Source organism: Pelobates fuscus, chromosome 6, assembly GCF_036172605.1.
Source record: "Pelobates fuscus isolate aPelFus1 chromosome 6, aPelFus1.pri, whole genome shotgun sequence".
NCBI classification, from domain to species: domain Eukaryota; kingdom Metazoa; phylum Chordata; class Amphibia; order Anura; family Pelobatidae; genus Pelobates; species Pelobates fuscus.
In genome coordinates this window covers 58,890,017-58,914,113 of record NC_086322.1, presented here as the reverse complement: position 1 = coordinate 58,914,113, position 24,097 = coordinate 58,890,017, and the positions used below count along the sequence as shown (strand labels likewise).

Sequence of the window (24,097 nt, the reverse complement as noted above, 5' to 3'; positions counted from 1 at the left end):
GACCTTCATTCCATGTGGGGTCTAGGACCTCATCATGCTCCACATCATCCTCCACATCATCTTCCACCCACTCCTCAACCCTGCCCTCCTTGCCGGTCTGCACACTGCAGAAAGCCACAGTAGTTGGCACCTGTGTTTCGTCATCATCAGAGACATGCTGCGGCGGTCCTTGCATGTCCACATCCTGACACATAAGTGGTTGTGCATCTGTGCACTCAATCTCTTCCACTTCTGGGGCAGGGCTAGGTGGATGGCCCACGGAAACCCCGCCAGCAGATTCATCAAAAAGCATAAGAGACTGCTGCATGACTTGCAGGGCCGGCCTTAGGCATTTAGACGCCCTGTGCGAAAAATCTTCACAGCGCCCCCTCCCCCCCCCCCCCGTCATCCATGTATGCTGTAATGTTTGTGTTGTCTGTGTATGTGATAGTAGGTGTGATGACTGTGTGTGATATGTATGCTATGTGTGATATTTGTAATGGGTGTATTAACAGTGTGTGATATGCGTGTATTGGTTGTATGTGACACACACACACACACAGAGTCAGACGGCCATACACACACACAGGAAGACATCCACACACACACACACACAGGCAGACAGTAATACACACAGACACACACAGAGGCATGCACACAGACGCACACAGAGGCAGACAGTCATACACACACACACACACACACACACACGCAGACAGTCATACACACAGACACACACAGGCAGACAGTCATACACACAGACACACAGAGGCAGACAGCCATACACACAGAGGCAGACAGCCATACACACAGGCAGTCATACACACAGAAGCAGTCATACACACAATCACACACACAGAGGCAGACAGTAATACACACAGACACACACACAGAGGCAGACAGTAATACACACAGACACACAGTGGCAGACAGTCATACACACACACACACACACACACAGGCAGACAGTCTCACACACACACAGAGACACACACACACACAGGCAGACAGTCAGTCATACACACAGACACAGACAGTAATACACACAGACACACACAGAGGCAGACAGTCATACACACAGGCAGAGAGTCATACACACACAGAGACAGTAATACACACACACAGGCAGAGAGTCACACTCACCTGACAATCCCACAGTTACCTGTGGAGTTCATTGTGGAGGCAGTGCAGCTCCTGGTGACTGTTTGGTGGGGAAGCAGGGACTCCTTCCTGCTTCCCCTGCAGCAGTTTTCCGGCGCTATTAGCTCCGCCCCCACCGCACGGTAAGCTCCGCCCCCGCTGCAAATTTAAAAAAAAAAAAAAATAATAATTTTTTTTTTTTTTTAAATCCTGTGCGGCCGCATGGCGCCCCCTGCTCCATGGCGCCCTGTGCGGCCGCACAGCTCGCACACCCCTAAGGCCGGCCCTGATGACTTGTGGCTCAGACTCCTTTGCTGATTTGCAAGGGGGTGAGGTGAAAGACAGATGGCCATGGGCTGCAGGTGCCAACTCTGAGCTTTCAGCAGGGGGCCGGGTGGGAGACAATGTGCAGGAACTGGAGGCACTGTCAGCCATCCAATCTAATATCACCTGTTGTCAGGATCGGGACAAGGATCCAACATGCAGAATACAAACAGGAGCTAGGTACGTATACTGGACCTTAGAATGGCCGGACTAACGTAAGGAGAAAGCAAAGAATGGTCAGAGACAAGCCGAGGTCGAGGGAACGAGAGAACAGGTAAGCGAGAGACGAGCCGAGGTCAAAGGACACGAGAGTTAAGCAGGAACGAAAATACAAGCCGAGTCAGAACCAAAAAGACAAACAGTAATAAGAGCACTGAGTGACCAGACAAGCTAGAACCACGACAGGGCAATGAACCATTACACACATCCCTATTTTATACCTTGGCTCTTTAATTGATGACTCCGCCCCTGCCGAGCCCTGATTCGTTGTTCGGAACTAGATTGACAGGTCGGGACGTGATTACCGTCATGACGTCGGCTCCTGAGCGCCATGTCATAAAAGGAAGCGGGGCTATCGCGGCCGGCGTGTAAACGGCTATGAGAGCTGTGAGGATTGGGTGAATCAGCCCCCCTGAGAGGACGGCCGTTTGAAAGTCTAACCTCCTCCGAGGTAGAGACTTCAGGTACCCTGACAGTACCCCCCCTCTCAGAAACGCCCACCGGGCGGAAGGAACCGGGGCGAGACGGAAAACGAGCATGAAATGCCCTGAGGAGACGAGGGGCATGCACATCTTCCCGGACCACCCAAGACGTTTCCTCAGGACCATAACCTTTCCAGTCAACCAGATATTGCACCCTCCCCCGAGAATCCCGAGAATCGAGAATGGACTTGACTTCATACTCCTCCTGACCCTCAACCTGTACAGAATGAGGGGAGGACACAGCGGAGGAAAACCTGTTACAAACCAAAGGTTTCAATAAGGAAACATGAAAGGAGTTCGGGATGCGCAGGGCAGGCGCAAGAGCCAGACGATACGCAACCGGGTTTATACGAGACAGAACCCTGTAAGGACCTATGTAACAAGGAGCAAATTTCATGGAAGGAACCTTCAAGCGGATGTTTCTGGTACTCAGCTATACCCTATCACCCGGGGAAAAAACCGGAGCCACCCGTCTGCGTTTGTCAGCGTGTCGCTTGGACACCGTGGAATTATGAAGAAGAATTCGTCGAGTCTGATCCCACAACTTCCTCAGATTGGCAACATGAACATCAACCGACGGTATCCCTTGGGAAGGGGAAACCGACGGAAGAACGGAAGGATGAAAGCCATAATTCATGAAAAAGGGGCTAGAACGAGTAGAATCGCAAACGAGATTGTTGTGCGCAAACTCCGCCCAAGGAATCAGACCGACCCAATCGTCCTGGTGTTCAGAAACAAAACAACGCAAAAATTGTTCAACCTTTTGGTTGGTGCGTTCGGCAGCTCCGTTGGACTGGGGATGATAGGCAGAAGAAAAATTCAATTTGATGCCAAATTGAGAACAGAAGGACCTCCAAAACCGGGAAACAAATTGGGGCCCTCTATCAGAAACAATTTCAGAAGGAATACTATGTAAACGAAAAACCTCCCTCGCGAAAATCTCAGCCAATTCGGGAGAAGAGGGCAATTTAGGCAGGGGTACAAAATGAGCCATTTTAGTAAACCTGTCAATCACCGTGAGGATAACAGTATGTTTTTTAGAAACAGGCAAATCGACAATGAAGTCCATAGCCAAACAAGACCATGGTTTCTCAGGAATTTCTAGGGGTGCAAAAGCCCACATGGAAGCGTATGAGGTTGTTTAGTCCTCATACAGACATCACATGCCCCGACGAAGTCCTTAACATCCTTACGTAACGAAGGCCACCAGAAATCTTTAGAAATCAGAGAACACGACTTGCGTATGCCAGGGTGTCCGGCAAATTTACTGTTATGAAAACACTGCATCAGTTCCAGTTGGAGTTCAGGAGGAACGAAGTACCGATCCCCAGGAACAAGTCTGGGAGCCAGATGCTGTACTTTCTTGATCTCAGCAAGCAACGGGGAGTGAATCTTGATGCTCGTGTTGGCAACAATATTACACTTGGGAACTACAGAAGAAAAAAACATATCAGACATAGTAGAAGGTTCATGTTGGCGGGACAATGCATCAGCCTTAGAGTTCTTAGAACCAGGTCTATAAGTGAGCACGTAGTTGAAATGAGTAAGGAACAAAGACCAACGAGCCTGCCTGGCGGACAAGCGCTTGACTTCCCCTATATAGGACAAATTCTTGTGATCCGTCAAAATAGTAACCGGGTGTAAAGTCCCTTCCAACAAATGTCTCCACTCCTTTAAAGCCATAATGACCGCTAATAGTTCCCTGTCACCAATATCATATCTGCTTTCAGGCCCAGACAATTTCTTGGAAAAAAAACCACATGAATGCAGCGGTTTATTCAAACCTAGCCTTTGGGACAAGATAGCGCCTATACCTGTCTCTGAGGCGTCTACCTCGAGTAAAAAAGGCAAAGAGGTGTCAGGATGAACTAATATCGGTGCTGAGGCAAACTGTTCCTTGAGTGTTCTGAAAGCAACAAGCGCCTCAGGAGACCAGGTCTTGGTATCAGCACCCTGTCTAGTCATATTGGTAATAGGAGCAATAATAGAAGAGTACCCCTTAATGAAGCGCCTATAATAATTGGAGAATCCGATAAACCTCTGAATGGCCTTGAGTCCCTTGGGCAATGGCCAATCTAAAATTGATTGGAGTTTAACCGGGTCCATCCTAAACCCGTCTCCAGAAATAACGTAACCAAGAAAGTTTATCTGAGATTGGTCAAAGCTACACTTCTCCAATTTGCAGTACAAACCATGTTGTAGAAGCTTACGCAATACCCTTCTGACTTGTTTGGAGTGAGTCTCAGGCTCTCTAGAGTGTATTAGTATATCATCCAAATAAACTATAACACATTCATGTTGAAATTCCCTAAGAACCTCATTAATTAGGTCCTGGAATACAGCAGGAGCATTGCAAAGCCCGAAGGGCATTACCGTATACTCATACTGGCCATACCGGGTATTGAAAGCCGTTTTCCATTCGTCACCCTGCTGAATTCTCACCAAGTTATAAGCTCCCCTTAGATCTAACTTGGTAAAAATCTTGGAGCCTTTCAGTCGATCAAATAGCTCAGTAATCAAGGGAATAGGATAAGCATTTCTGATCGTTATCTTATTTAAGCCCCGATAATCAATGCAAGGCCGTAGAGTGCCGTCTTTCTTATCTACAAAAAAGAAACCGGCCCCGGCTGGAGAAGAGGATCTCCTAATAAATCCCTTGTCTAGGTTCTCCCGTATGTACTCCTCTAAGACTAAGTTCTCCTTAGTGGATAGAGGATATACTGTACCCCTCGGAGGCATAGTACCAGGCAGCAGTGGCGTACATACCAGGGTCGCAGGGGTCGCGGCTGCGACCGGGCCCGGCCCACCAGGGGGCCCGGCCGCCCCTGCGACCCGGTATGTACGCTCTCCGCCAGCCTCTTCTCCTGGGGGGCCCAGGAGCCGGCCACCTCCGGGCCCCCCGAGGCTGGCCCTGCTTACACCCGGCGGCCGGCTGGTGCGCGAGGGAGCACTCTCCCCTGAGTGCTTCCTCTTCAGCTCCCTCGCGCACCGCACTGATACCGGAGCCGGAAGATGACGTCATCTTCCGGCGCCGTTATCAGTACGCGGCGCGCGAGGGAGCTGAAGAGGAAGCACTCAGGGGAGAGTGCTCCCTCGCGCGCCCGCAGGACCAGCCAGCCCGCCGGGTGACCGGCCCCCCCAGGAGCCCAGCAGCACCACTGGACCCCAGGGAATCCCCTCAGCACTCCAAAGGTAAGGAGGCTGGGGGGATTAAAAAAAAACAAAAAACATGTGTAAGTGTGTGTGAGTGTTAGTGTGTGTGTGTGAGTGTGTGTTAGTGTTAGTGCGTGTGAGTGTTAGTGTGTGTGTGTGTGTGTGTGTGTGAGTGAGTGTTAGTGTGTGTGTGTGAGTGAGTGTTAGTGTGTGTTAGTGTGTGTGTGTGTTAGTGTGTGTGTGTGAGTGTTAGTGTGTGAGTGTGTGTTAGTGTTAGTGCGTGTGAGTGTTAGTGTGTGTGAGTGAGTGTTAGTGTGTGTGTGAGTGAGTGAGTAAGTGTTAGTGTGTGTGTGTGTGTTAGTGTGTGTGAGCGTTAGTGTGTGTGTGTGTGTTAGTGTGAGTGTTTGTGTTAGAGTGTGTGCTAGTGAGTGTCAGTGAGTGTGTTACTGTGTGTGTCTGTTACTGAGTGTGTTTGTGTGTGTGTGTGTGTGTTAGTGAGTCTGTTTGATGTCTGTTAGTGAGTGTGTGTTTGTCAGTGAGAGTGTATGTTTTGTAAGTGAGTGTGTATGTATGTCTGCCGCTGAGTGTGTCTTTGTCAGTAAATGTGTGTGTCTGTTAGCTAGTGTGTATGCATTTGTTCGTGAGAGTGTGTGTGTGTCTTCAGCACTTACCTTTCTCCAGCGCCGGACTCCCATGGCGCTGGGGATCCCTCCGCCTCTCAGCTCCGAATGCGCATGCACGGCAAGAGCCGCGCACGCATTCAAACCGCCCATAGGAAAGCATTACTCAATGCTTTCCTATGGACGTTCAGTGTCTTAAAATGGCGGAAGCGCCTCTAGCGGCTGACAGTGAGACAGCCACTAGAGGCTGGATTAACCCTCAGTGAAACATAACAGTTTCTCTGAAACTGCTATGCTTTCAGCTGCAGGGTTAAAACTAGAGGGACCTGACACCCAGACCACTTAATTGAGCTGATGTGATCTGGGTGTCTGTAGTGGTCCTTTAAGTGTGTGTGCATCTGCATGCAGTGGCGTACATACCGCGGTCGCAACCCCTGCGACCAGGTGCCCGCCGCCATGTGTTGCTGCCCCGGCCCACGCAGAGTAAGCGCGAGGGGGGGGGGGGGGCCCACGGATCAATTTTCGCACCGGGGCCCCATGGGTCATGTGTACGCCACTGCCAGGCAGGAGTCTAATCTTACAGTCAAAGGACCTGTGTGGGGGTAAAGTATCAGCCCTCTTTTTATCAAAGACTGCCTTTAAATCCAGGTACTGAGATGGTATCCGTAAATCTGTGGACTGGTTAGAGTTACTTGGTGCGTCAACTACGCAAACCGGTGAGATTTTCTGTAAACAACCTCTCTGGCAACCCTGACCCCAGGAGACTATCTCACCTTATTCCCAATCAATAATAGGGTTATGCTTCTTAAGCCAGGGATACCCCAAGACTATTGGAACTGAAGGAGATGAGATAAGCATGAGAGATATTCCCTCCTCGTGTAGAATACCAATAGTTAACCTAACTGGTAAAGTCTCACGAAAAATAACAGGGTCTGATAATGGTCTACCATCTATGGCCTCAACGGCCACGGGTGTATCCCTTAGCTGAGATGGGATAGAGTGGTTCGTGACAAAGGCTTGGTCAATAAAGCTTTCAGCTGCTCCGGAATCTATCAATGCCATAGCATTAAGTACTCCCTTTTCCCAAGCTAAAGAAACCGGTAACAGAAGCCTATGATCCTTGTAATCATATATAGAGGACAAGATAGAAACACCCAAGGCCTGTCCTCTTGAGAAACTTAGGTGCAAGCGTTTCCCGGACGGTTAGGGCAATTTAGGCGCAGGTGACCTCTTACTCCACAATACATACACAGACCCTCCCTTCTCCTGTATTGTCTTTCACTTTCTGAGAGACGAGTGTTACCTATTTGCATAGGTTCTGGGAGAGCTAGAGTTGTAGATTCAGAATTCTGAAATGCGGGAGCTAGTCTTAATGAAGGTCTATGAGTTCTATCTCGAGTGTTCTGCCTCTGTCTCATGCGTTCATCTATTCGAGAAATAAATTAAATTAATTCTTCCAAATTTTCAGGAAGTTCTCTTGTGGCAACCTCGTCTAGGATCTCATCTGATAATCCGTTCAGAAATACGTCCATATAGGCCTGTTCATTCCACTTGACCTCTGCCGCCAAGGATCTGAACTCTAACGCATAATCCACAAGGGTTTGGCTATGCTGTCTAAGACGTAATAGTAGTCTAGCTGCATTGGCCTTTCTTCCTGGAGGGTCAAAAGTCCTCCTAAAAGTAGCGACAAATGCATTATAATTATAGACTAATGGATTATCATTTTCCCACAGAGGGTTAGCCCATCTAAGAGCTTTGTCAATGAGTAACGAGATTATGAATCCAACCTTCGCCCTGTCTATAGGGTAGGCGCGGGGTTGTAATTCAAAATGAATCCCTATCTGGTTTAGGAAACCTCGACAGGTATCCGGAGAACCGCCATAGCGTAAAGGGGAAGTAACACGGGAAGAGGCTCCCACTGTGGCTACCTCTAGGCCTGTATTAGCAAGAGAGATGGATGGTGTACGCATCTCCTCTGATTGATTACTAGGATGGGATAGCAATGCTTGCAGCGCCAGAGCCATCTGGTCCATTCTATGGTCCATGACTTCAAATCTCGAGTCAGGAGAACCAATCTGAGCGTTTGTACCTGCAGGATCCATTGGCCCTGTCGTAATGTCAGGATCGGGACAGGGATCCAACACACAGAATACAAACAGGAGCTAGGTACGTATAGCGGACCTTAGAATGGCCGGACTAACGTAAGGAGAAAGCAAAGAATGGTCAGAGACAAGCCGAGGTCGAGGGAACGAGAGAACAGGTAAGCGAGAGACGAGCCGAGGTCAAAGGACACGAGAGTTAAGCAGGAACGAAAATACAAGCCGAGTCAGAACCAAAAAGACAAACAGTAATAAGAGCACTGAGTGACCAGACAAGCTAGAACCACGACAGGGCAATGAACCATTACACACATCCCTATTTTATACCTTGGCTCTTTAATTGATGACTCCGCCCCTGCCGAGCCCTGATTCGATGTTCGGAACTAGATTGACAGGTCGGGACGTGATTACCGTCATGACGTCGGCTCCTGAGCGCCGCGTCATAAAAGGAAGCGGGGCTATCGCGGCCGGCATGTAAACGGCTATGAGAGCTGTGAGGATTGAGTGAATCAGCCTCCCTGAGAGGACGGCCGTTTGAAAGTCTAACCTCCTCCGAGGTAGAGACTTCAGGTACCCTGACACCTGTACTTGTTCTGGCCTCACCATTCGTAGAGCGGCATTCGGGCCTACCAAATAACGCTGAAGGTTCTGTCGCGTACTTGCACCTGAGGAAGGTGATTCACTTGAGCGTGTAGCTGGCACAGATCAACCACGTCCTCTCCTTGCAACAAGAGCTACACCAGCAGCACCACGACCAGGGCCACGTCCCTTATTTGATGCTCTTCTCATTCTTTACGTTCACCGACAAAACTAACAGATGGTTTATGTCAGGCGACAATTTTTTCTTTAGTTATTGGACTGCAAGAAATGCACCGCAGGCTGCAAATGTACTATTTAGCAGTTTAGCACCCAGAAAATAAGAATGTTTACAACTGCGCCTTAAGTGCACTATTTGACGCTTCTGTGACAAACTGCCATTTGCCACTGGGCATTGGAGAAGACTTATTGCTAGCCTCCTACCCTGCGACTATGGCCCTGCAGTTCTGTAACAGAACCTTACAATTACCTGGGAATATTTGTTGCCAAGTCAGCCCCTTTTCAGAGACTATAACCACCCTGGAATGGATTACCTGGTTCATGTGGAATAATAAGCAGAATTTGTTTATTTTATGCCATCTGTACGGTAGAAATTCAACCTGTAAAAGAACGAATCAAACTACCGAACACTGGACCACCCTGCTGTTAATTAAAAGAAAAAAAGTTTTTCACTGTAAGCTAATAGCAGTCATTGTCCTTAAAGCGGGTGTGTCAGGCCTTCAGCGTGTACTCTGCCAACCTCTGCCAGTCCACTTTGCCACTCATATCTGGTGTGATAATAGCGTGCCTTTAAAAAGAAAAAAAGGTTTTCACTGTAAGCTAATAGCAGTCAGTGTCCTTAAAGCGGGTGTGTCAGGCCTTCAGCGTGTACTCTGCCAACCTCTGCCAGTCCACTTTGCCACTCATATCTGGTGTGACTATAGCGTGCCTTTAAAAAGAAAAAAAGTTTTTCACTGTAAGCTTATAGCAGTCAGTGTCCTTCAAGCTGGTGTGTCAGGCCTTCAGCGTGCACTCTGCCAACCTCTGCCAGTCCACTTTGCCACTCATATCAGGTGTGACAATAGCGTGCTTTTAAAAAGAAAAAAAAGTTTTTCCACTGTAATAGATTGAATAGCAGTTAGTTGTCTGCCAGCTTCTGTGTCAGGCTCACAGTGGAAACTGTGCCCACTTGCCCAGTGCCACCACTCATATCTGGTGTCACAATAAATTAAGCTTGACATTTAAAAACAAAAATTTTTTTTTCACTGTAATAGATTGAATAGCAGTTAGTTGTCTGCAAGCGTCTGGGTGTCAGGCCTTCAGCGTGTACTCTGCCAACCTCTGCAAGGGCACTTTGCCACTCATATCTGGTGTGACTATAGCGTGCCTTTAAAAAGAAAAAAGTTTTTCACTGTAAGCTAATAGCAGTCAGTGTCCTTCAAGCTGGTGTGTCAGGCCTTCAGCGTGTACTCTGCCAACCTCTGCCAGTCCACTTTGCCACTTATATCTGGTGTGACAATAGCGTGCCTTTAAAAAGAAAAATCTTTTTTCACTGTTATAGATTGAATAGCAGTTACTTGTCTTCAAGCGGGTGTGTCAGGCCAACAGCGTGTACTCTGCCAACCTCTGCCAGTGCACATTGCCACTCATATCTGGTGTCACGATAGCGTGCATTTAAAAACAAAAAACTTTTTTCACTGTTATAGATTGAATAGCAGTTACTTGTCTTCAAGCGGGTGTGTCAGGCCAACAGCGTGTACTCTGCCAACCTCTGCCAGTGCACATTGCCACTCATATCTGGTGTCACAATAGCGAGCATTTAAAAACAAAAAACTTTTTTCACTGTTTAGATTGAATAGCAGTTACTTGTCTTCAAGCGGGTGTGTCAGGCCAACAGCGTGTACTCTGCCAACCTCTGCCAGTGCACATTGCCACTCATATCTGGTGTCACAATAGCGAGCATTTAAAAACAAAAAACTTTTTTCACTGTTATAGATTGAATAGCAGTTAGTTGTCTTCAAGCGGGTTTGTCAGGCCTACAGCGTGTACTCTGCCAACCTCTGCCACTGCACAGTGCCACTCATATCTGGTCTCACAGTAGTTTGCACGCATAGTACCATTAATCCAAAAAAAAATGACAGGCAGAGGCAGGCCACCCCGCAGGGGCCATCGTGGTCGTGGTGCTGTGATTACCTTTGGCCCTAGAATAATGCCCAGTTTTAAGAGGCCACGTACCCTGAACTTGAAAAGTTCTGAGGACATAGTTGACTGGCAAACACAGGACACCCAATCTTCTACAGCTTCCGCTCGGAACCTTGACGCACCATCCTCCTCCAGCTTAGCTTCGGACACCTCTCAAGATACCACTCACCCGCCTGCTGCCACCACCAACACTAGCACCACAGCCGCTTCACTTGGTATGTCAGAGGAGTTATTCACACATCCGTTTGAAGAAATGAGTGATGCACAACCATTATTGCCAGAGTATGTAGATAACAGGGATATGTCTCAGGCAGGCAGCATTACACACATGGACGTACGGTGTGATGATGATGATGTTGTACCCGCTGCTGCTTCCTTTGCTGAGTTGTCAGATACAAGTGAAGCGGTTGATGATGACGATGGGTCCATGGATGTCACGTGGGTGCCCGCTCGGCAAGAAGAAGAACAGGACGAAAGTTCAGATGGGGAGACAGAGAGGAGGAGGAGGAGGAGACGAGTTGGAAGCAGGGGGAGGTCGTCGCAAGCAGCATGCATCGGCACCCGGGGTCAGCCCAACAGCACGCCAATCAACGCATGCTGTGTCCACCACCAGAATGCCGTCATTGCAGAGCTCAGCAGTGTGGCATTTTTTTTTTGTGTGTCTGCCTCTGACAACAGCGATGCCATTTGCAACCTGTGCCAAAAGAAACTGAGTCGTGGGAAGTCCAACACCCACCTAGGTACAACTGCTTTGCGTAGGCACATGATCGCACATCACAAATGCCTACGGGGTCAACACATGAGTACAAGCAGCACACAAACTCAAAGCCGCCATCCTCCTCCTGGTCCAGCATCTTCAGCCACGTCAACCACTGCTGTCCTCCTTGCCCCCTCTAAACCATCCGCCACTCCGTCTCTCGCCTTGAGCAGTTCCCGCTCATCTGCCCACAGTCAGGTGTCTGTCAAGGACATGTTTGAGCATAAGAAGCCAATGTCAGAAAGTCACCCCCTTGCCCAGCGTCTGATAGCTGGCTTGTCCGAACTATTAGCCCGCCAGCTTTTACCATACAAGCTGGTGGAGTCTGAGGCGTTCAAAAAATTTGTAGCTATTGGGACACCGCAGTGGAAGGTACCCGGACGAAATTTCTTTTCACAAAAGGCAATCCCCAACCTGTACTCGATTGTGCAAAAGGAAGTAATGGCATATCTGGCACACAGTGTTGGGGCAAGGGTCCATCTGACCACTGATACATGGTCTGCAAAGCATGGTCAAGGCAGGTATATCACCTACACTGCACATTGGGTAAACCTGCTGACGGCTGTCAAGCATGGAATGCGTGGCTCTGCAGAGGAGTTGGTGACACCGCCACGACTTGCAGGCAGGCCTGCTGCCACCTCCTCTACTCCACCTACTCCATCCTCTTCCATAACCTCCTCGACTGAGTCCTCTTCTGCTGCTGCGTCTTGCTCCACATCAACGGCACCCCCCCAGCTCCCAGGTACTATTCCACATCCCGGATATGGCAGTGTCACGCCGTCTTGGGCTTGACTTGCTTGAAAGCAGAGAGTCACATCGGACAAGCACTCCTGTCCGCCCTGAACGCACAGGTGGAAAAGTGTCTGACTCCGCAGCAACTGGATATCGGCAAAGTGGTTTGTGACAACAGAACAAATTTGTTGGCGGCATTGAAGTTGGGCAAGTTGACATATGTGCCGTGCATGGCACGTGTGTAATCTGATTGTACAACGCTTTGTGCATAAGTACACAGGCTTACAGGACGTCCTGAAGCAGGCCAGGAAGGTGTGTGGTAATTTCACGCGTTCCTACACGGCCATGGCGCACTTTGCAGATATCCAGTGGCGAAACAACATGCCAGTGAGGCGGTTGATTTGCGACAGCCCGACACGTTGGAATTCAACACTCCTAATGTTCGACCGCCTGCTCCAACAAGAAAAAGCCATTAATTAATATTTGTATGACCGGGGTGCTAGGACAGCCTCTGGGGAGCTGGGAATTTTTTTGCCACGTTACTGGACGCTCATGCGCAATGCCTGTAGGCTCATGCGTCCTTTTGAGGAGGTGACAAACCTAGTCAGTCGCACCAAAGGCACCATAAGCAACATCATAACATTTGTTTTCTTCCTGGAGCGTGCCCTGCGAAGAGTGCTGGATCAGGCCGTAGATGAGCGTGAAGAGGAAAAGTTGTGGTCACCATCACCACCAGAAACAGCCTTATCAGCATCGCTTGCTGGACCTGCGGCAACGCTGGAAGAGGATTGTGAGGAAGAGGAGTCAGAGGAGGAATGTGGCTTTGAGGAGGAGGAGGAAGACCAGCCACAACAGGCATCCCAGGGTGCTCATTGTCACCTATCTGGTACCCATGGTGTTGTACGTGGCTGGGGTGAAGAACATACCTTCAATGACATCAGTGAGGAGGAGGAACGGGAAATGAGTAGCTCGGCATCCAACCTTGTGCAAATGGGGTCTTTCATGCTGTCCTGCCTGTTGAGGGACCCTCGTATAAAAAGGCTGAAGGAGAACGACCTGTACTGGGTGTCCATGCTACTAGACCCCCGGTATAAGCTGAAAGTGGCGGAAATGTTACAGAATTACAACAAGTCGGAAAGGATGCAGCATTTGCAAAATAAATTAAAAGGTATGCTTTACACAGCGTATAAGGGTGATGTCACAGCACAACGGGAATCTAACAGGGGAAGAGGTGAAAGTCATCCTCCTCCTCCCACGACCACGCCGGCAAGGACAGGACGCTTTAAAGACGTCTTGTTGATGGAGGACATGCAGAGCTTTTTAAGTCCTACGCATCGCCACAGCCCTTCGGGATCCACCCTCAGAGAATGACTCGACCGACAGGTAGCAGACTACCTCGCCTTAACTGCAGATATCGACACTCTGAGGAGCGATGAACCCCTTGACTACTGGGTGTGCAGGCTTGACCTGTGGCCTGAGCTATCCCAATTTGCGATAGAACTTCTGGCCTGCCCCGCTTCAAGTGTCCTGTCAGAAAGGACCTTCAGTGCAGCAGGAGGTATTGTCACTGAGAAGAGAAGTCGCCTAGGTCAAAAAAGTCTAGATTACCTCACCTTTATTAAGATGAATGAGGGATGGATCCCGAAGGGACTGACAGTGGGCGATACATTCGACTAAAAAAGGCCTGATGAGATGAGCTGCCTTGGGCTAAAAATGGTCCACACGCTGCTGTATTTTAGCTCTGAATGCCAGTTGACTTGCGTGACTTATCCGGCACCAACTAGGTTCAAACCGCAATGTTTTAGGGCACTTTCTGCCTGGGAAACAAACATCAATTTTTATGGTCGCTGCTACAGCAGCGGCTGCAACAATACCTAATTTTTCAGGCATGTGTACATGCCTAATTTTTCGGCCCTCTGGTGCTGCACTGTGGCTTCAAAAACCAAACCAAAAAAAAGGCACATAACAGGGATTAAACTGATAGGAGTGGTGTGTTAAGTAGTACTATTCCTATCTGGTGGCACATTAGATTGCACGCGCAGTGCCCCAAATTTGAAGTAGGAGGACCAACCAAGCATCTTTTTCCATCTCCCGGTTCCTACAATCGATGCCATGTACACATCCCCTGATAGGGCGCCAGCTCGTTATTCTCTTGGGCGCCAGCTCGTTATTCTCTTTTTCACTTCACTAAGGACACTTTACTGCACTATGGGCACTTAGATCCACTCTTTGTCTTGCACACTGTTATTCCTAGCCAGCATCTGTGATGGGAAATCAGGCAGTCATCGAAACGTTTAGATTGAGCTTTAGCTTAGAACACCCTTGAAGGTGTTTAAGGAGATTAGGGCTAGTTTAGAGGATTCTTCATAGACCTCTCTGGGTCTTTATAGCCCTTCTACCTATCCAGCATTTCTGGAAACTATCTAAGAGAAAGGGTGGCTGTGTGTCTGTGATACATTTAACTTTATATCACCTTATTGACACGTTATCACTCCGGTCTCCATACTCTCTGCCTATACCCATCTATTTAGAGGGAATTTCCTTGCCCCTGACAATATTATATAATAGTATTACCATTATTACACAATTAGGTCTCTGAGGACAGGTGTCAATCCATATCTGCCAAGTGACCCTATGTAGGAGGAACAGTCCCTATTCTGCTCTGTCAGTGTGTATCAGGGGCTCTGAGGACAGGTGTCAATCCCTATCTGCCAAGTGACCCTATGTAGGGGGAACAGTCTCTATTCTGCTCTGTGTCAGTGTGTATCATGGTCTCTGAGGATAGGTGTCAATCCATATCTGCCAAGTGACCCTATGTAGGTGGAACAGTCTCTATTCTGCTCTGTGTCAGTGTGTATCCAGGGCCGATGCAAGGATTTTTGCCGCCCTAGGCAAAAAAAAATTGTCCGCCCCCCCTATATATCCTGCCCACTATGTGGCATCACAATGCCCCGCCCATATGCTCTGCCATATGGGCCAACGCCAGTCTGCACAAAGTGTCTTTTATCTGAAAAGACAGTGTGTTTACATTAAAAAGCCTACAGGCACAGGCTATAGCCACCAGAACCACTACATTAAGCTGTAGTGCTTCTGGTGACTATAGTATCCATTTAATGTGAGGTCAATTAGAGATTAGTGCCACTAATAATATATTGGATTGCCTAGTTACCACCAGATGAGGACAAGAGGCTGATGATGGGCTCAGTCTGGCTCCACAGGTCTGGTGTAGAAGAGGCTCTCTGGAGACTGTTTGTTTGTAACAGTGCTCACAACAATTAACGAACAGGAAGCAGCTCGATTTTTGGGGCCCCTTACACAGCTCAAGTTCTGGGCCCCCAGGGCTTGACCGTGAGTATGCCTACAATGCCCACCCATAAATCCACCTATATGGCCCACCCATGAGTTATCTCACAGGGAGTGGAGTGTATGTGTGTAGGGGATGTTTTATGTGTTATTGCAGAGGATGTAATGTGTGTGTGTTCTTATAGAATGTAGTGTATAGGGATACCAATTTGTGTAAGGGATGCAGTGTGTGTTTGTATGTAAGGAATGCATTGTATGTTTCTGTGTGTGTGTGTGTGTGTGTGTGTGTGTGTGTGTGTGTGTGTGTGTGTAAGGGATGCAAGGTGTGTTTCTGTGTATGTAATTGAATGCAGTGTATTTGTAAGGGGTGCATTATGTGTGTAGTGTAAACGAGAGGGTTTGTGGGGTAGGATAGGGACTGAGAGGGAAGCAGCTCTCCCCTGAAGTCAATTAGTGATTTCCCCTTTCCTCCTGTCCCTCAGTATTCTCCCCTTCTGTGCTATAGTGCTCTCACCCCCTTAGTGGTAATCTCCCTCCCCTCAGTGGTCATTATCCTCTCCCCCCCCCTTAGTGGTCCTTACCCTTCTCCCCTCTCCTTAGTGGTCCTCCCTTTGGTGGTCCTTTCCCCCCCCTTAGTGATCCTCCCTCTGCCAACCCCCTTAGTGGTCATTACCCCCCTCCTTCAGTGGTCCTTACTCCCCCCCTTCCCTATGTGGTCCTTACTCCCCCCCCTCCCTATGTGGTCCTTACTCCCCCCTCCCTATGTGGTCCTTACTCCCCCCCTCCCTATGTGGTCCTTACTCCCCATCTCCCTCCATATGTGGTCCTTACTCCCCCCTCCTTATGTGGTCCTTACTCCCCCCCCTCCCTATGTGGTCCTTACTCCCCCCCTCCCTATGTGGTCCTTACTCCCCCCCTCACTATGTGGTCCTTACATCCCCCCTCCCTATGTGGTCCTTACTCCCCCCCCTCCCTATGTGGTCCTTACTCCCCCCTCCCTATGTGGTCCTTACTCCCCCCTCCCTATGTGGTCCTTACTCCCCCCTATGTGGTCCTTACCCCCCCTCTTGCAAGGCTTGCAAGAGCGCTCAGGCGGCACAACATGAGGAGGCGCAGCGGGGACTCCGGGCACAGGGATCCGGCGCCCCCTGCTAAGGTGCGCCCTAGGCGGCTGCCTAGGTCGCCTTGCAGGTGGCGCCGGCCCTGTGTGTATCATGGTCTCTGAGGACAGGTGTCAATCCATATCTGCCAAGTGACCCTATGTAGGGGGAACAGTCCCTATTCTGCTCTGTGTCAGTGTGTATCAGGGGCTCTGAGGACAGGTGTCAATCCATATGTCAAGGTGTTAATATGTCATATGTCAGGTGTCAATCCATATCCATTGTGATTTAGGAATGTTAGCTGATTTCTGCCCTTTATGGATTAAAACCAGACTCTGCATCAACTGTGTAATTTTCCATGGGAGTTTTGCCATGGATCCCCCTCCGGCATGCCACAGTCCAGGTGTTAGTCCCCTAAAACAACTTTTCGCACACTTTTGTGGCCAGTAAGAGTCCCTGTGGGTTTTAAAATTCGCCTGCCCATTGAAGTCAATGGCGGTTCGCCCGGTTCGCCGGTTCGCGAACGTTTGCGGAAGTTCCCGAAAATGTTGTGTTCGCGACATCACTAGTCACTCCTTGACTAGTGATGTCGCGAACACGAAATTTTCGGGAACTTCCGCAAACGTTCGCGAAAAAAATAACACCTAGAATATAGTATACACACACAAAAATAACACCTAGAATATAGTATACACACACATGTATGTGTGTATATATATATATATATATATATATATATATATATATGTGTATACTATATTCTAGGTGTTATTTTTTTCATAATAATGCGTAAATAAGAATCCTGATGCACAAATAATTTAGCACCTCTTTCAGTGTTATGTACAATGTGAATGTTCCGTGTAAACTCTTTTTATTCTATGTCAGACACATCTACACTGAATGAGTGACTGTACCTTGAGTCAGAGGTACATGAATATTCACAGATCTCTTTGTTTTTAGAATGCAAAGAAGAAGGATGCTTCAGCCAAACTCTTAAAGGATCTGGATGATGATAGTAGCGTTTATGTGAATTTTGAGAAATTTATTGACCTTCTGGCTCGCCTCCTGGTCATCACTGAACCTGAACGTTGAAAAACCTGAAAAATGTACCTCTACAGAAGTGATTTACAGCCAATAACAATTGACATTATTCACAATAAAGCTCTATAACCTATACTGATGCACCTGTATTTTATATAATTTTATTAACCGAGAATTCCTGTAACTTTAATTATAACATCACTTTTCTGGAAATTACACCAGTGAATAAAGCATTGAAAATTGCCTAGAACTTGTGTTACCCATTTGATCATTTCTGGGGTGTTTGAAAGAATATGTGGTTTATAGACTGATAGAATTCAATGAGAAGGGTTCAAGTATATGGCCATAGTGGCAGAGCAATTACATGGATACTAACATGCTAATTTACTAGGGTTCTTGAGAATGTTATCAAATATATCTTTGCAAATTAAAGAAGAATTCCTCAATTTGTTTAAACTAATCATCAGGAGACTTAATTTCTAACAGAGTGATACAGGTGGGAAGGCTCGTATGAACTTTTTAGTGTAATATAGGTGGGAGGGCCAGTGTAAAACCCTTTAGGGTAATTTAAAGCATCACTGTCATGCCAAACTTACCTTTCTTTAATTGATTCCTCTTCTCTCCCTCAGTCAGGATCTGTTCTTCTATTCTTCCTGTCTGCTCTAGTTTTCTTTAAAACATAAGACAAAGTAGAAACTACTTTTGTCTTATGTATTTTTCCTACGCTTGACCAGCGGAGGAACAATGTGTGCTCCGTTTCCAGTGTTCAAAGCAATTTTTCCCACAATTCTTACCTTTCCTCCGTGATCTCGCAATGCTTCCTGTCAGTATTCCAGAACGTCCTGTCACTTAGACAGAACGCCAGTGAAACTACCAAATTTCTGCTTAGTAGATAGCTCCCTGATACCGTGAGAATTAGTGAGTTATCTACCAAAATCCTGAAAGACCTTATTTGGTTTTTGAGAGAAATGTACTAATACTAAGTAAAGATTACTTAGTATTAGTGATTAATCTGTCGCTGCTCGCTATATCGTGAGTTAAACCTTCTTTGTTAAACCCCCCCGAGCCCCTACCCGTGGTGCATGAGTGGGGGCTATTAAACTGAACTGGGGACCTTTCCCCCCCCCCCCACACCCCTGAGCAGCAGGTGGGGTCTCTAAATAACAATAAGTGGGGGACCTATTGTCATCCCCCAGCAATGGGTGGGGGCTAAATGTAAAAACACACCCCCTCTCCCTAGTCACCCCCCCCCACCCAAATAAAATCAATCCCTACCTATGCCCCTCACCCTAAAAATAATGAGGGGGGAGAAAATAAAACTTAATACCTTGAAGAAGGAAAAAATCAGACTTACCATTAGAAGTCTTCTTTTTTCTTAAACCTTCTTTCTTCAGCCCCAAAAAAAGGCCAAATAATAAAACCATAATACCCATCGCACTGATCAAATAAAAAAAAAACAGAGCGCAAAAAAACAAAATTCCGCCGGGAAAAAAAACAACCCAACGCTAAAAAATAATCCATCTTCACCCGGCGCAGACTGAGCTCCGCAGGGCGGGAAAAGATTTGGAAAGCCTTCCCACGCCCTGCAACCAATCAGAGTGCTAGTCATTTTATACAGCGTGGGAAAGTTCTTTCAAATTTTTCCTCGCCGTGTTAAATGATTTAGAGCAATCTGATTGGTTGGATTACAAGCCAATCAATCATATTGCTGTGTAAAATGACTAGCACTCTAGTGGGGGTGGGGTATGTTTTTTACTTGGCCCCCACCGGTCGCCCAGGGGTGGGGGCCAGGGGGAGGACAATAGGTCCCCCCTACATTTTCATTTAGGGCCTCCATCCGCCGCTCAGGTGTGGGGGCCGGGGGGAGGACAATAGGTTCCCCCCCTTATTGTTATTTAGGGCCCCCACCAGCCGCTCAGAGGTGGGACGGGTGGGGGCCTGGGGGAGGACAATAGGTGCCCCCCCACATTTTCATTTAGGGCCCCCACCTGCCGCTCATGGGTGGGGGCCAAAGGGGATCCTATGTCCCCCGTTTAGTTGAATAGCCCCTACTCGCGGGCCACGGGTGGGTTAATACATGCCCCCTCTGCTAGTTATTAGATGCCTCACCATTTGGCCATTTGTTAGAAGGGAGGGGGGGCTTTTTTTTTTTTAACAGTGAACAGTGGCTGCTTACTGATTAGCAGACATGCCCCTAATCGTGGCATAGCAAATAGGGGCATTCAAGAGATGTTAATCTCCCTTATGCTATTATGGGGGTTATATTGGTACAGGTAAGAAGGGCTGGATTAACATAGAGGCTGATGGTGCTGCATCTCCAAGCCTTTGCTCATGGAATAGGCCCATTGTTAAAAGAAAAAAAAAATGTTTTTTTTTTACTACGCTTCACATGCTTTTACTTAAGTATGGAAACTTAAGAGGGATGTTGTAGGGGAACAAGACTTGTGTAGACTGGTTGACTGACAATGAAATTATTTAAGGTAAAGCTGACTTTGCGCACTATGCAAATGCTCTTGCTGCTTCAGTCTTTCTAACTCTGTGACATGTTCCCTTTATTCTACACTCACTACATACACCTGTATGACAGGAGTTTCTGCCTGCTAGTAAGGAGAGGCAGGGCCGGCGCCTCTGGCTGGGGACTCAGATTTTTCAACTTACACTCCCTGTAGCCTGCACACAGCAGGAGCCTGGCAGTGAAGTCAACCGACCTCCTCTGATGATATCAGAAGGAGGGCGTAACTTCATTCTCTCCCAGACTCCCCAGCAGCTCTCAGTGGATCTCCTGCCTACAGCTCCTGTCCAGGCCATCCCACCCGACCACCAGGGATAAGTTTTCCATTCCCTGGCCCAAGGTAAGCCTCAGGGAGTGGGGGAGACCTTTTAGTTTGTTTTTTGTTTTTAATTAAAATGTTTTTGGTTTTGGTTTTTTCTCTGCTCACACCAAACTGTTCCTGTTCCTCCCTCTACAGCCACTGTCCCCTTCTACTGCCCCTGTGCCTAACATACTTCCCATGTACCCTCTCTACTGACCCTGTGCCCACCCTCTACTGCCCCTGTGCCCACCCCCTACGTCTAATGATACGCTCACTTGGAAAGTATTTCAGCTGCCCACTTTCAATGTCTCTTTCAAAAACCCGCAGCTTTCTCTCAAATGTTCTGATATCACAAAACATCCTTTCTGCTGTTTTCCCTACACCATGCAGTGTTTTGTTCAGTACATTAAAGTGTGCTGTAAAATCTGTAAAAAAAAAACACGAGGTTGGTAAGCCAGGCCGTATCAGTAAGCTGGGGATATTATTGCCCCTTTTCATTCATAAACAGCCTAATTTCATCCAAACAAGCCATAAATCTCTCCAGGACTCGTCCTCTCCTCAGCCACCAGACATTATTGTACATAAGTAAAGTGTTATACTGTGTAATTTAATAAATCCCCTACAATCCTATACACACACACACTATACATGGATGACAGGGGGGCGCTGTGAAGATTTTTTTTCCTGTCTCCCGGCGGCATCAGCGGAGGGCATGGAGGGAGCAGTGCTGAAACAGCACGTAAGTCAGTGCTCCCTCGCAGTCCTCGATCCCACCCACCAGTGCCATCTTAACAACATTGTGGGCCCCCGGGCAAAGCAGTGCACTGGGGCCCTGACTACACACAACTCACAGGAATAAGATTTTTAATTATAGATATAATTAAGCTTATATTTGTTAGTATCTCCAACAAATGCAATACATACATACAATACATACACACAGACTGCTGAATACAGTCACAGACTGCTGAACACATACACACACCGACACACGCACAGACTGCTAAATACACACACAGACTGCTAAATACATGCACACAGTCTACTGAATACACACACACAAACATACACACAGACTGCTGAATACGTACACACAGTCCGCTAAATACATACACACAGACTGCTGAATACGTACACACAGTCCGCTGAATACATACACACAGTCCGCTGTATACATACACACAGTCCGCTGAATACACACACAGACTGCTGAATACACACAAACTGCTGCATACATACAGACTGCTGAATACACACACGGCTGAATATAAACACTGCTGAATGCACACACTGCTGAATACGCACACAGTCTGCTAAATACAAACACACAGACTGCTGAATACACACACTGCTGAATGCACAGACAGACAGACTGCTGAATACACATACACACAGAATGCTGAATACACAAGACAGACTGCTGAGTACACACAGACAGACTGCTGAGTACACAGAGACTGTTGAGTACACACAGTCCGCTGAATACACACACACAGACCGCTGAATACACAAAGACCGTTGAATACATACAGACCGCTGAATACATACAGACCGCTGAATACATACAGACTGCTGAACACACACAGACTGCTGAGTACACAGACTGCTGAATACACACACACAGTCTGTTGAATACAAACAGACTGCTGAGTACACACACAGACTGCTGAATACACACACACAGACTGCTGAATACACACACACAGTCTGCTGAATACAAAAACACAGTCTGCTGAATACACACATACTGCTGAATACACACAGACTGCTGAATACACACAGACTGCTGAGTACACACACGGACTGCTGAACACACACACACAGCCTGCTGAATATACACAGACTGCTGAATACACACACAGACAGACTGCTGAGTACACACAGACAGACTGCTGAATACACACAGACTGCTGAGTACACACAGACAGACTGCTGAATACACACACACAGTCCGCTGAATACACACACAGACTGCTGAATACATACAGACTGCTGAATACACACACACACATACTGCATTGAGGGGTGCAGTGTATATGTTTGTGTGTATGGGTGTGGAGTGCTTTGTGTGAAGGGTGCTGTGTGTGGGGGGTGCTGTGTGTATGGGGGGAGGAGTGCTGCATGTATGTGAGGGGGTGCTGTGTGTGGGGGTGCTGTGTGTGTGAGGTGATGCTGTGTGTGGGAGGGGGTGCTGTGCATGTGGAGGGGGTGCTGTGTGTGTGGGTGTTGTTGTGTGTGAGGGGGTGCTGTGTGTGTGTGGGGGGGGGAGAGGAGTGCTTTGTGTGTTGGGGGTGCTGTGTGTGAGGGGGAGGAGTGCTGTATGTGTGGGGGATGCTGTGTGTGGGGGTGGGTGCTGTGTGTAAGGGGTGTGCTGCAGGTAGCACATTTTTTGTCTTTTATTTTCCTTAAAATCTTTATTCCCCCCTCTTTTTTTCCTTAAAATCTTTATTCCCCCCTCCTTTCTTCTTACTTTTACCCTGGTGGTCTGGTGGTGGTAAGTACTGTATGTGTCTGGAAAGCAGCTCTCCTGTTCTCCCGCGCAATGCTGTGTGGAACGTTGACATGGTATTGTGCGTCAACGCTCCACACAGCCTGCTCGCAGGAGGATCGATCTGCTTTCCAGATCCCTCCCCATGCCTCCATGTCCTCCGACATGAAAGCAGAGTTGGCACCCGCCGTTTTGAGCAGGCAGGTGCCTACACTGCATTGATGCCGACTGGCGCCAGCGGCTTCCCCCTACCCCTCCTCCCCCCCCCACCCACCGAGACCTATGGCCACGTGCCCACAGAGAGGGGTCGGCATGCCACCTGTGGCACGAGTGCCATAGGTTCGATATCACTGGGTTAGATGTATCACTAACACTAGCTGTGATTGGTGAGACACTTTTCCCAAATGAAAGACCCAACATGCCAGAGTTGTAAAATAATATTTAGTATATAGTATTGTTTTTATTTTTTGATTATTATTCGTTGATTTTTATCAACACATATATATTTTTTATGGATATTATCTATATATTTTTAAGAGTGAAAGTTAATTTTATTCTGGACTGAGGAACATTTTTTAGGATATATAATTGTACTTTACACAATTCATCACATTTGCTTGAGAAATTGGAGGTTTTCATCTCAATTTTTTGGGCAAGATGAGACAATAAATAGACTTTATATAAAGTCCACATTAATTTCCAATTGGAATTAACAATAAAAATAGTAATGTTTCCCTGTATGAAATATGCCCCATAAGAAAATTATTTAATTAAATTAGCCATTCTAAAAGTAATCCCATAAAGATACTATGTTTTGGGAAAACACATTATGTGAAAAGAACAAAATAGATATATGCTTTCCACATGTGAATTAATATACATAAGGTACCTTACAACTATCTCTATAGACTCTTTACCACTGAGGTGCAATTTAGCAGCAGAAATCGATGATATTGGTATATTAATTTGTTTATATTATATGTATATTTGGAGTATTTATATATTGTTTCTGCTTCTTTTATGTTCTTGAGCTAAATATGGACTATATTGGAAGGACATTGCGGCAATG

At 47.4% G+C, this 24,097-nt stretch overlaps 1 protein-coding gene across 1 annotated transcript in view; it reads left to right on the top strand.

Moving 5' to 3' along the window:
* Window positions 1-17,884, top strand: part of LOC134615360 (protein S100-P-like) — a 47,042-nt gene extending 29,158 nt beyond the window's left edge. Inside the window, exon 2 of the mRNA XM_063459864.1 lies at window positions 17,647-17,884. Within this exon, the coding sequence (XP_063315934.1) occupies window positions 17,647-17,778 (132 nt within the window). The 3' untranslated portion in view covers window positions 17,779-17,884. The remainder of the gene's footprint in view (window positions 1-17,646) is intronic.
* The last annotated feature ends 6,213 nt before the right edge of the window (window positions 17,885-24,097 follow it).